The 14,114-nt window shown below is 32.3% G+C and overlaps 1 protein-coding gene across 1 annotated transcript; it reads right to left on the bottom strand.

Annotated features, from left to right (window-relative positions):
• Nucleotides 1–1,276: 1,276 nt before the first annotated feature.
• LOC140058343 (uncharacterized) lies at nt 1,277–2,428 on the bottom strand. The gene has a single exon (XM_072103906.1). The coding sequence runs from the start codon at nt 2,426–2,428 to the stop codon at nt 1,277–1,279; it is 1,152 nt and encodes a 383-aa protein (XP_071960007.1).
• Nucleotides 2,429–14,114: the final 11,686 nt, after the last annotated feature.

A 14,114-nucleotide genomic window follows, 5' to 3' on the forward strand; every position in this document is an offset into this window, starting at 1 on the left:
TTAGCGTTAAAATAATTCATGTGCAGGCATCTTCAGAGCCATCCTTTACCCGCCTGAAGATAATACATAAAATATAAGTCATGTTTGTATTACCGTATCATTGTTAAAATAGTTTGTAATAGATCTTAAAAATAATGAATTGTTTTTTTTTTGTTACTCAATTCACCGGTTTGTCTTGTTTGTGTGTTTCATTGCAACAAATTACATTAATTAGTTAATATTAGTCTGGTTTTTTTTTCTATAAAGTACAAATCGTTTTTGATGATCAAAGTAATTTTTATTATTCGTAAAAAATAGTTGCAACGAAAATATTTCAAATAGAATGTTTCGTAGAAGTGTTTGTTGACATACGAGTAATAGAAACATTTAGTGATTCTATTTCGAGAAAATATTTTGTTGGATTGTATTGGTAATAATTATGTTTCAAAATAACAGAATAAACTAGAGATATTCCCTGATTAACTGATGACATCATAATGTCCTTTCACACTGTTGAAATAATAATAATAATAATGTATTGTTTTTACAACAGACATTGTTCTACCTTTTGCTTTGTTGATTTATCGCCATTATTATTACTTAGTATAAACACACTGTACAATTATGAAGATATAGAAAACATCTATTTGTTGTTCTAATGTTCTCTTTAATATTTGATAGAAGCATACATATTTACCTTAGGCTTACAACAGATAATTTGCTTTTAGCAATAATATTTATTCACGTCGATTTACAACTAATCTTTAGTCTTGTTTAGCTTATTGAAAAAAGACTAAATTTCCGAGTTTAATCCCGGTTGTATTTTATTATATTTTTAGTCTAGTTTTTTTTTCTCTACTGCTGGTCGGTTGATTTGTTCTTTACTTTTAAAATACAAAGTACGGTAAGCTTTACAATATTCAGCGAAACAATTCAAGTACAACGTATATATTAACGAATATTAAGCTTCCCTATTTTTATCATAGTTTTTTTTTTTATAACAAACGCATACAAAACGCTTGTCTTTGTTAAAACGTTTTCTTTCTTTTATAACAAACACAATATTTCAAACTACATTAAGTAATTTAATAATAGCGCTATATACAGTATTATATATATAATAATAATTTATATTTATAAATCTAAACAGATATATTAAACTATGTTTTTGATGGTCACATGATTAGTGCGTAACGGATGGCCAAATACGCACTTATTGGGCGCGTATAAGTATAATGTACTTAATATATATATTAAACTCTTTTTATAAGGTATCACATGTTTGATGTGTATCATTTTATGCATCTTCTGAAAGATGACAAACCGTTGCTGAAGAATCGTCGCATATCGCTGAATCGTGAAGTTTTCTTACGTGTTTCTTTAGGTCAAAATTTCTACAAAATCCCTTATTACATATATTACAAGTAAACGGCTTCTTTTCGTTGTGGGTATGCATGTGAAACGTAAGATTGTAAGCCTGGTGGAACGCCTTTTTACAGACACCGCATTTGAATTGTTTTTCACCGCTGTGTGTCAGTTTGTGATTCTTATAGTTGCCTTTCTGATGAAAACCTTTGCCACAAAACTCACAAACGAACGGTTTGTAGTTAGCGTGGATACGCATATGGGTATTTAACGTTGAACTTCTGTTAAACGCTTTAGAACAAATACGACATTTATGAGGTTTTTCGTTCGTGTGTATAATCTTGTGTCGGCACAGGGTACTCGCCTGTCGAAATCCCTTTCCGCATATTTTACAGATGAACGGCCTAGCTCCCGTATGCACTGGCATATGCCTGGTTAAGTTATAATGGGCGTTGAACACTTTTCCACATTCTAGGCAAGGAAAATGTTTCGATTTCTTGTCTTGTTTTTTCTCTTTTTCCTTTTTATCTTCCAGAATTCTTTTTTTACTTGATGATTCTTTTTCCTGGTATGCATTCGCTAAATCTGAGAGACTTGATGATGATTGAGGTGAAGTTGAGAAATAGGATGTCTGTGTCTCTGGGAGAGGAAAAGAATTTAAACGTTGCATGCTTGCGAATCTGAAATCATTGTATGATTTTGCCATCTTCATTTTTAACGAAATGTCCGTGTTTTGAAGATTTCTCGGTTGTTGTTTGATTCCTAGATGTACAGCGAGTGGTTTCACAACTTGACGAGTGTTCGTGTCAACTAGCACAGGTACTGGATAGGAGACAAACCCCATTGAACTGGACTGGTGTTGAGAAAACCCGCCTGTTCCGGGAGGTGAATATGCGCCACGATACGAGACGACACCATTCGAGCAGCCTAACGTTCTTGGTCCAGAATGACCAGTACTTGCTAGCGGGTTCCTTGTCAGTAAATTTGATAAAGAATTGGTATTTTTATTGTCGCTATCTTTCTTCGTTTCCCCGTTAATGATACGATCAATCGAGAAGGAGAGTTTGGTTTTTACAGCAGCCATGTTTAATGATGTTCAAATACTTGGTACTATGTATTCTTTATGATAGCAAGACGCATTATCCGAAGCTACCGCTAACAACAACAGTAACCTAAATACAAACAATAAAAAAAACAATTTATACAATACATATATCTACTGAATCACTGAATAAATAGACATTTTTGAATTGATTTTTTTTTACAAAATAATAACGTATTTTTAAAACTAGAAGAAAATATAGAAAATCGCCCAAAAAACAAAAGCAAACGAACATCACAAACACATTATTTCGTTTAATATTTTTAATAAATAATTTAATATTTAGTTGATTAATTTTCTGCTAATTTTAAATCTTAGTGAAACAAATATTTTATTTACCAACACTTTTAACTCTACAAATATGTATATTTTCTATTGTAATAATGCTTATTCGTTTGAGTTACCGCTATATAATAACAATTACATTCTAAAATTCGGTAGTATTTTTCTATGAATAGGCAAACGTACGCAGAAAATAAGTTAATAAAATATATAAAACTAAAAGAAGTACCCACCTTTGATGTTTGATGATATGATGATAAAAAATTGACGACCAAACTAAAATATTGATGACTCCAAATTGAAGATAAGGACGTTTACAATGACACACTCAGATTCAGTTCTAAGACACAGTTGCAGTCAGTTTTCATTTGTGTTACCAATAAGCAAAAATATCATTCTCCGGTAGCCAATCATATCGCAGGAAAATGATGACGGTTGCTACGCGTTGTACGACGCACATATCAGAGTGAGGAGAGAGAGAGTGGCTGTAGTGATGCGAGATATAGATATAGCTCATGCATTCTGAACATAATGAGACTTGATGATCATTTAGTCAAAGTGTTAGGTTAAATTGTTCAATACAAAGTTTCTACCAATCCGTGCTATCTGACAAAAGCTTAAACCTACATTAAATTGACTGACATTTCATTGAGTTAGAAAACTCAATTGAAAACAATAGATGAGCATAGTTGGATTTGGAAGAAAGACTGCGGGGAGCAGAGTCTTAACAAACCGTCAACAATTAGTACAATTTAAGGCCTTTCAGTTCTACCATTTGGGAGGAGCATTGAAAACAATTTGTTTACATGCTATTGAAGACAGCCTATGAGCCTCATTAAACGGTGTCAACGGAGAAAGAGTCCTAATGAGTCTAGTTTCACAAATTATGAGAAGTTTTGTCCGAGTTTAAAACCCGTGAAATGGCATAAAGAAGTTTAGATGAACTTTACAACAGGCTAGTGAAGCAATTGAACGTGTATACAAGGCGATTGTATGCATTTTATTACCAAAGGTGTCACAACTAAAATTGCCACTAATAGCTTATAATTATCTAGTTTAATGTAAGTAAAGATTTTTTAAAAGGGACACGATTTTACCAAGAAAAAACTTGTGATTATAAACTAACGGGTTTATAATCATCAAGAACTTAATTGAATGTATAAACAAGCCAGTGTTCAAGTGAATATAATAATTTAAATAAAATAAAAATAATAATTTTGAAAGTAGATTTAAAAAATAAATTACAATGTTAATATAAAAGGAAAATGTATAGGCCTAATTTTATTTCTTTACTCAAACTTTAAAAATCACAACATTACAGAGCGAACGACATGCATTCACAAACATAATTTTTAAACCAATGTATAAGAGATTTTTTTTGTATAACAGGCACAAAAGATGGACAATTTTTAATAACCGCAATGTTCACAATAAAATAAATAGGATGGTAACGGTTATTTTAATATTCCAAAGGCATAGGCCTAGTGATAACTCAGGAACTAAATTACAAGTACAGACTAAATTGATATTTTTAAGGTATAGGCCTATTGCTAAATCTCGAACTAAATTAACAAGTACAGACTAAATTAAAATTCTTAAGTCAAGCCTAGTACTAAATCTCGAAATAAATTAAGAAGTAAAGACTAAATTAATATTCTTAAGGTAAGCCTAGTACTAAATCTCAAACTAAATTAAGTACAGACTAAATTAATATTGTTAGGTTAAGTCTAGTACTAAATCTCGAACTAAATTAAGTACAGACTAAATTAATATTCTTAAGTTAAGCCTAGTACTAAATCTCGAACTAAATTAAGTCCAGACTATATTAATATTTTTAAGGTAAGCCTAGTACTAAATCTCCAACTAAATTAAGTACAGACTAAATTAATATTCTCAAAGCAATAGTGCTAACTCTTTTTATTGATTAGTTGCTAATGATTGTAGCACCTTTTTTGTGGCGATTGTTAAATAAGTACGTAAATGGCCAACAGTAGTATCTAGCCAATTCACACCTTAATGCTGTACATCAGTAGATGGTCTTTTAATTGGGCTATTACACAACATATATTTTCGTTTTAATGAGAATACAGAGAAATATTGTAACGGTTGGACGACACCAACTGTGAGCGAAGACACTTAAGGGACACTTTTAAATATCTATATATGTTATTGTGTGAGTGTGTACGCGGTATAGGCTCGTCTGTTGATGTAGTAGCCTACCCCTTTTCAAAATGAGCAAAAACATAATATTCTTTATTTTTAATTGAATCAGTTTTTGTTAATTAGTGTAGCGCTTTCATTGAAAAATGCTTGCGTGCATCATTAATAACGACATTGTGACAATGTAGAGGGTCAATTGGGACTCAATTAACACTGTGTTGTTGGCCGGTCATTAAAAATAATGTCACACTTGCTAATTATTGTCCATTTTTATACAAAAAAGAATATACTTTAACTATAGAGATACTCTAGAAATAAATCTAAATAGGCCTACACTGGTGTAGGATAGTCAGCGACAGAGGAACGACCGGTCAAATACTGACTTCTTGTATGATAAAATGATAGATCTGAACAATAACGCAAGCGCTCGTATACTTTAGGCTAGGTCTACACTATCAAACTTTATGTGAAAAAATGTGATGTGCTCATGGACATGATGATGTCATATCACTACCATATTTGGGCCTATCACTACCCTATTTGGGCACATCACATTTTATTGTTTTGTTATTTAAAACCTCCACCCTATCAAACATTTTCAGGCATTATGGTGTACATTTATTCTTTCTTAAATCGCGTGTGTTTAAATATAAATTAACTGTAATTATGGTATCTAGAGAACATATTAAGGCCTTCGATTAAAATTGCCGAGCTATTATCCGAAAATTAAACCACTTTAAAACACTGTAATATCTCTGCAATTGTCACAAGAAACTACACGATACTCTGACAAGGACTCATCATTTTGAAGACTATCGAAATTTACTTAAACATTTTGTAAAAACACGATAATTTCGTAAGTGCTGGGTAGTAGTTATGATGTACTATTTTAATAGTCTGCTACTTTTGAGCAGAGCTTCTTTGCATCGATACTTTTCGAAAGATAATTATGTATGACGTTTTACGGAAATACGTCACAAATCGCGCGCATTTAAACGCGCAACCTGCGTTAAGCGTAATTTCTGCGCTCGGCGTGGTTGCGTGTTCATTTATTGATGATTGGCGTAAATAGTTTGATTGATAACTTTACACCTTAGAATGACTGTCGTATTATCTGTCGTTTAACCTCCATGGATAACAAAGACAAGTGACAACAGAATGTAATATGCTTCACCTCGACACAGCTTTAACACTTACGCTTAGTATTAAGGTCAATCAATCTTTATTTCAATAATATTATCACGATCATTTAACGAAATAATAATAAAATAAATAATAAGTGACTTACGTAGGCCTCGGTAAAATTGGGTAAAGATGTATTGGCTCCTAAAACATGAAAACAAAGATGAATAAAATCAAGCTTTTAAAATAGGCCATTTTGTGTAATGTTATAATTTTGTAACTTATTCAATTCACCAAAACCAAGAATAATAATTATTAGAAATACGTGTACATGTAGGAGTATTAAAATAACTGTCAACTCATTGACTGTACATGTTATCTATATCCATTTATTTGAAATAATATAAAAATAAAAATACATTTTGTATAGGCCTACTGTATACTGGGCATTGTTTTGATATTGTTATCCCTGTCAGTGGATTTGAAATAATATAAAAATAAATATACACTCTTATGCCTAATGTACGCGTAATGCTTACAATTCTATTAACAAACTAGGCCTATATAGGCCTATGTTCAGGCTTAATTACTTTCAAACACAAACTTATAATTTAGGAAAACATGTCGACTTTGATTTTGAAAGAAGAAATAATTATTTTAAGTTATAATCTATTATGTTTTGTATTAGGACCAATGGCCCATATACTTGATTTGAATAAATTCCATGAAAAGGGAAAGAAGAAAAAAAAATAATTTTCTATTCAACATTCTATCTGTACAGGCAGGGTAATATAATATATTCACATGTTTCCAGCGCAATCATTACATATTAAAATGTGTACACTTTTCCAGCTATTAACACATGTATGCTACTAATGACAATGATACTAGAATCAGTGGGAGACACTATATTATTAAATGCACATTTCATAATAATCAATGATTTAGCCACTATAGCAAGGACGATCGCTACAGGACCCCGTCAAGTAATACAAGATTGCAAATTTTGATTTTTTTTTGTATTGGAATACTAATAATGGATTGTTTTGTGGATGTCAATTGCTTCTTTTATATTCAACAAACGTTGTTGAAACGAACAATCATTAAGCGATTATTACTAAACAGATCCCAGTTCAAGCGACTTAATCCCGTGTTAATTATTTGTCTATCTTGAATAAAGACTAGTGTGAAGGGGGTCTAAGAAAAGAACATACAATGCAAGTCAACCCTCAAGCATGCGTACGTATCGAGGAGAGCAATTAAAGTATAATTGTTCCAAAACGAATCTATCGCATGTGAACCGGATTGAATCTTCGTTGGATAAAAAGCTGCTCAAAAATGACCTGTGATCGATGCTTGAAATAAAGACATAAAGCATAGTTTGTTGTTTAAGTAGGCCTACTAAGTGTCTGTCCATGGACACTGCAATCACCCATCCTCTTCAAGACATTCCTTTCAATTCAAAGTGTGCGAACAAATAAAAATAAAACCAAGTAATTGGGATAATGCTATTGTTTATCAACACAATTTATCAAGTAATACATAACAATTGTAATGTCGATTTTTGAAATCGACAAAAGGCGTATTTAACTTTATTATAGGTACAAAGATTCAAGGCTTTAGGCTTATCTCAAGTACCAGTTAACTTCCAACTCAATACTAGACATTTTACAAATATAGCCAATTAATTCTGACTCGAACAAAACACTTTTTATCTTCTATAACGTAAGCTTGACTTGGCCTACCAGATGCTCACTATAGCTTAGAAACAGCTTGATGATTCTTCATTGGCACCACAAAAAGACACAAAGTTGACGCGCGCGTACTAAAGTTGATAATAAAGTATCCATGTTTGTACGCGCAATTACGTAAACTGTTACGTCACTGAAAAAAATGTATCGCAGTAAAGCAACAGTACGTACACTTTGATCACAATGAGTTATGGATGACTAAACACAGTCTAATGACTGCTAAACACACACAATTAGTCTAAAATGCTACCGTTAAAACGCATTTAATCGATTCATCTCTATGATCGATTCCGATACTTAATTGACTACACTTAGTTTGAAGATGGGCGTAATTAAATATTGAGGTGTAGGTTAAAACGATAAGTATTGATAGCTCAGCATTAATCTGTAATTGACCATTTTAGTTGGACGTCAATTGCAACAACCGTTTCTTTAATAATTGCGACTTAAATGTTCGATTAAGGTTTTAGCATTTACTTTAGTAAAATATAACTAAATCACTTTTATTTAAATCGCCATTAAATGTGAAAAAATGCTTCAGCACATTAAGTATACTAGCTATAGATAGTAGTTGAAAGTATAGATATTTAGGTAATTCACAAAATTGACATCATTACCATTGTAGTCAAACCATGGTAAAAGTAATGTAGTCCAAAATGGAAAAAGAATCACTAAATCCGCATGATACTCGCAGTCTATGCTTCAAATACCGTGCTGAATCGACCGCTAAATCACTGATACAGTTGTAGGGTTTACAATACACAATTTAAAGGCCTATTTACACAGACGAGCAGCAACGGTAATAACAATATAGAATCTATGTTATTCCTTATGACCATTTACACACACCGCTCAGAATAGATACAGATTCTACGTGGGACAACAAGCTACGCGGTTTTCCACTTACCGTTGCTGCTCGTCTGTGTAAATAGGCCTTTAGATAGTGTAAACCCTACAACTCTATCGGTTATTTAGCGTTCGATTCTACACGGTATTTGAGGCATAGACTGCGATTATCAGTCGGATTTAGACATTTTTTTTTCATTTTGGATTTGAAAAACTTGATATTGTTAAAATATAGAATCTCTAATAGTGTATCCCGTTATCCATAACATGTGGCTGGCCATGTCTTAAGTACCGTGTCTTGTTAAGAGGTGTTGAACCAAGATATTAGATAATCAACCTCAAATCAACATTGATATCAGATCAATCAAACATATTTAATTAGGGGTGTCAAGTTCTCCTTTCATTAGCATATGAAAAATAAAATATGAATTTGGTAATTTAGGTCGTGAAAATTCACAACTTATTTTTGATAAAGTGAAAACATATTGTGGTCTCAAGTGTATGTGGCCAAGCCGTCTGTAAACAAGTATACTTCAATCGTTTGTTCAACATGGTATTAGAAAGGTGACGATTTCGATTCAATGCTGACTCTGACAACTTAATACCGCTTAATTAAACTTAATTGTCATTCAATTTAATAATTTGAACTAATTATCGGAATATATACTCTAATAATACTTTAATCTGCGCATTATTAACAAATCTGTAAACCAAGCCTTCTCTGAAGTTAAATCAACAGAAACTTTTATCAATTTCTTTCAACTTTCACTGCGAATTGGCATGAATCTTACGTCATTTATATCATAAAAGATGCGCGCATTCATAATACCAATTAAACAACTTAACTTATATTTAACATTATGTAGTTCAATTGAACTCTATCGAAAAAGGTGTTCATAAGCTACACATTCCCGTTAGTCAAAAGTGTATTTACTTTAAAAACAATAGTTTTTAACATTAAAAATCATTTCATGTAGGCCTACTACGTTATAGACCTATGGTAGAGGGCGGGCATGAAAGTAGACCGATCATAAATATATTAACTCTTGGTAACCAGATCAGTAGTGAAGGTGAATTTTACGGAAATAATCCGCCGCAAGGAAGTATATAGTGATATTATGACATAGTGTAATATTTAATATCCTAAATGTGAACTATAAAGTGTATTTCAATCGAGTGTTAATACGAAGAGTGTGAAAGGGTGACGATTTCGATTCAATGCTGAATCTTACAATATAATACCGCTTAAATAAACTTAATTATCATTCAATTTAATAATTTGGACTAATTAACGGAACATTATTATTATACTCTGATAATATACGCCTTATACTTAACAAATCTATAGTTCTAAGTTAATCAAGTATTCACGAGAATCTTTAGAATGTTTAAAACCCATCAGTTACGAATGGCATCGACCAATAATATGTCCACAGTTTGACTAGAACAATTATTCATATTTTGTAATAATATCAATTATGCCTAATGAAGAGAAACATATCAAAAGATGCCCGGCATCTTACGTCATTTATATCATAAAAGATGCGCATTCATAATACCAATTAAAGATGTATTGTCCTCCAAAAACATGAAAAATTACTTTGAATAGGCAATTTTGCAGTTTTAATGAAGTTAATCACTTCCATATAAAAAAAACCTTTAAAAAATAATGTTTTCAATTATAAAAAAGACAAAATAAACGGTTAAATTCAACCAAAAAAACTCCAGTAAATTTGAAAATGTCTTGCTTTAAATTATAGTTTTTTCTAGTAAATAATTTTTTTTTCGATCCAAGTCAATAACTAGCCCTATGTGACATTAAAATGGCATATTCAACAACAAAAAATAATTATTATCAGGGGGACAATATATAACTTTAACACAACTAATAATATTTTAACCAAATTATGTAAGTATAGCCTTGAGTTTTATATAAAAACCCTAACGTTATGTTCTGATTGTTATTATACCTTTTAATTGATAGGTTTCGGTAGTTCTTTTTATGACGATCTAATATTTATGTTGGTGTTTATCATTTAATTTGTCTTTCAATAATATTTGTTAGTACCATTCAACAAATATACCCATGTTTAATATGCCTACCAAACACACATATTGTTTTATCTAAATTTCCATTTGTGTGTATAAGTGTGGCAAAAAAGTGTTTAGGCCTATGGGTAACCAATTTGTTTTATAAATCATAGGCCCTATATTTAAAAAAAAAGTAACCTGTAAAATAAATTAGTGAAAACACTCCACCATCTCTGTATTGATATAATTAGTCTACATTTGACGGCAGCTCACAATAGTGTGTGTTTTATCTTGGCCTCCTATGTATTTTGTTTACATTTAAAATGTGGACATTTTTGTACTTTTATTGGCTGCAGTTTGTCACTGTACAAATAGCCTATACATTTAAAAATGAATTACATAAACATGTTATTACATTAAACGCCCTCTTGAGTTCTCGCTCAAATATTATCGATTTAATTATTGATTTTATGTTGGTCACGTCTACAACATTCTATGATCACGCGGTACATAGACGGGAATGAAATTTGAATCGCCTGGGCGTTAATAAATGCCATGTTTTTGTCATTGGTACAGGTAGGTACTAAATTATCAAATAAATAACAGAACAATTATGCGATTTATTAAACAAAATGATTTAATTTAAAGCAATTATTTAAAACTAAAATCGAGTTGTGGGGTGATGGGGTCGGGGATGGGGTCGGGGATGGGGTGGAGGAGTTAAATTAAACATCATCATCTTCCCTACCTACTACTACTTACTACTAGGCCTAGGCTAGGTCTAGGCCTAAATAGTATGGCTTCAAAATCCAGACAGAGGACGTACGATCAATGAACCCTGATTTTAATTTTAACTATGTAGCCTATACCTGGACATCTTATGTAACTATGCAATATCCAAAATGCATAGATCACTTTTTAAATAATGAACAGGGCTAAACAATATCAGATGGGTAGGCCTAGTAACAAAGTGCGAGGCAGGGAAGGCATGCGAGGCAAGTCAGACATTTATGCGAGGCATCGTTTTACCATCATCAAAAAATGCGAGGCATCATTTTATCATTTCTCAAAATTGCAAGGCAGGAAATCACCGAAATTGAAGTAGCCTAGGCCTAGGCCCGCTAGGCTAGTTTCCTTTTGCACCTGCCTTGTATTTTAACCAACTTTATCCTGAATACCACAGCTTAGAATTAGTAGGCCTACTTTAATGAAGAAAAATCACATAAAAGTAACAATAAATCCATTAAATTGGTGATTTTACAGACGTTGTTTTTCTCGCATTTCGCACACTCAATGTTCAATATTTTGGTTTCTATGGAACGCCAAAAGAGCAAAATTAATTAGAGGGCTAAAAACTCTGTGGAATCCATTTATATTTAACGCATTATTTGGTGAAAATCAAGTACAATTTCAATAGATTTTGTCACTGTCAGTAAGGAAAAATGTTACTGTTGATAATGTACACGGTTTCGTTAACCTTTTAAAGAATAAAATAGAAAAATTCATCATAATATCCTTAGTAGGATGTCCTAGGTCTAGACTAGGTAGTGATGTTGATTTAGGATCGATTATTATTCTTTGAAAACAGAACAGTATCAGCAGTAACATATTACAACATTTTTATTGACAAATTAACAAATATATTGAAATGAAACGTGTTTTTCACCAATAAATGCATGAGAAATTGACGCATTCCACTGAGTTTTAGTCCTCTATTATCGTTGCTCTTTTGGCGCTCCATAGAAACAAAAATATTGAACATTGAATAAGTGAAATTCGCGAACAGTGTGCGAGAAACACGCCTGTAAAATCATTAATTTAAGGATTTATTTGTTACTTTTTATGTGATTCTTTCATTAAAGTACTCATGAGGTATACTTCTAAGGTGTGGTATTCACACGATAAAGTTAGTTATCAAATTTGGAGTAAAAATACAAGCGAAGGAAACTAGCGCCAGGTTTATTAGTACGTACATGGACAACAATAAATAAAAATCGTTCGTAATATACCTAGCTTACTAAAACAGGAATAGTGTATCATTATTAAATATTACACCAATTATTATTATATCAAAATTGATTAAATTATTTTCTACATAGGCCTCTTATCTAGGTTAGGGCTAAGCATATTAGCTAAAGTTTAATTTTAGGCCTAGTATTACAATTGTCGGACGTAAGTCTTTTTTCACACGCGCTCCAGAATTCTGTCGCAATTTTTTTCTTTGCGGCATGTTATTTGATCGGCATATCAGTTACCTTTTATTCACCGCCAGTTATTGAACTTGTCCTGGCAATCGCTGTTCACCTTATTTGCGAGAGAGGTACACGTGTTGTTCCTAGAGAATGGAATGTCAAAAATGTCTTTGGCACGCCGCTCAGAGAGAAGTCTGTGCGTTGCTGCTGAAACCACGTGCTATAGGAGGGGAATGCACCACAATCCTCTGAGCTGAGGGCTGAATCATTCCGCTACCTGCTAAATAGTAAAGAGGGATTTTCCATCTCTCGGGTCTACCGGATCTAGGGGTGTGACAAAATATTATTTTCACTCTGCTATGTTCGAGAGATATGTGAGTGAACACGCTCGAAATGCCAACAAACATTGCAGTCATTTGATGAGTGTGTCGCTATAACAATTATTGTTTATCGAAAGTTGAAGACTGTCGTTCAGATTTTTGAACCGTAGTTTGGGCACTTTTGTAAAAGTAAAATTTGACACGATATGACTTGAATGAAAAAACAATCGTTACATAAAAATAAACAACATGATGAGTGTATACACGAATCTATTTAGATACGCTTGTATCGATTGATTATTAGGCCTATAATATAGCATAATAGCACGTTAAGATATGCCTCGCACCTTTTTGAAATTGTAAACTATATGCCTCGCATGCCTCGCACTTTTGGAAATGATAAAATGATGCCTCGCACAAATATTTGGCATGCCTCGCGTGCCTCGCTGCCTCGCACTTTGTCAACACTCATATCAGATTGTACGTCACGAATTTAACAAACTATTGTTTTTTAGGGAATCCGTTGTTTAGGCCTAGATAAAAGCTTGGGAAATTCTAACTTGTAAATAAAGCGCAATACATTGCTTTGTCTATTCATGGAGGAAAACGTCATGGTCTATTGCACCAAATCAATACTGTGTTTTCAATAACACAATGTGTTATTATATTATTAGAGACGTATATATATATAAAGTGTTTAAATTTTAAAGGATCTTAAATCGTTAATTAAACAATTAGAGGTAGGCTATATTCAAACATAGCCTATTATTATTATATAAACCTAGTTATTTCTATAACACTAAACCTACTAGTTTGGACTAATATGAATCATGTAAGTATCCGTTCATTAAAAAAGGCACCCATCATTTTGTCATTACCAGTAATTAAAGAGAGTAATACATTTGGCCTACTGTAGTTTCGGTAGTGTCTGTGGCGACCCCACCTACATCCTTCATTGTGAACA

The sequence above is a fragment of the Antedon mediterranea genome, chromosome 9 (genome assembly GCF_964355755.1).
Source record: "Antedon mediterranea chromosome 9, ecAntMedi1.1, whole genome shotgun sequence".
Classification (NCBI taxonomy): Eukaryota; Metazoa; Echinodermata; class Crinoidea; order Comatulida; family Antedonidae; genus Antedon; species Antedon mediterranea.

Coding starts and splice junctions, on each gene's coding strand:
- LOC140058343 (XM_072103906.1), bottom strand. CDS start 2,428: ATGGCTGCTGTAAAAACCAAACTCTCCTTCTCGATTGATCGTATCATT.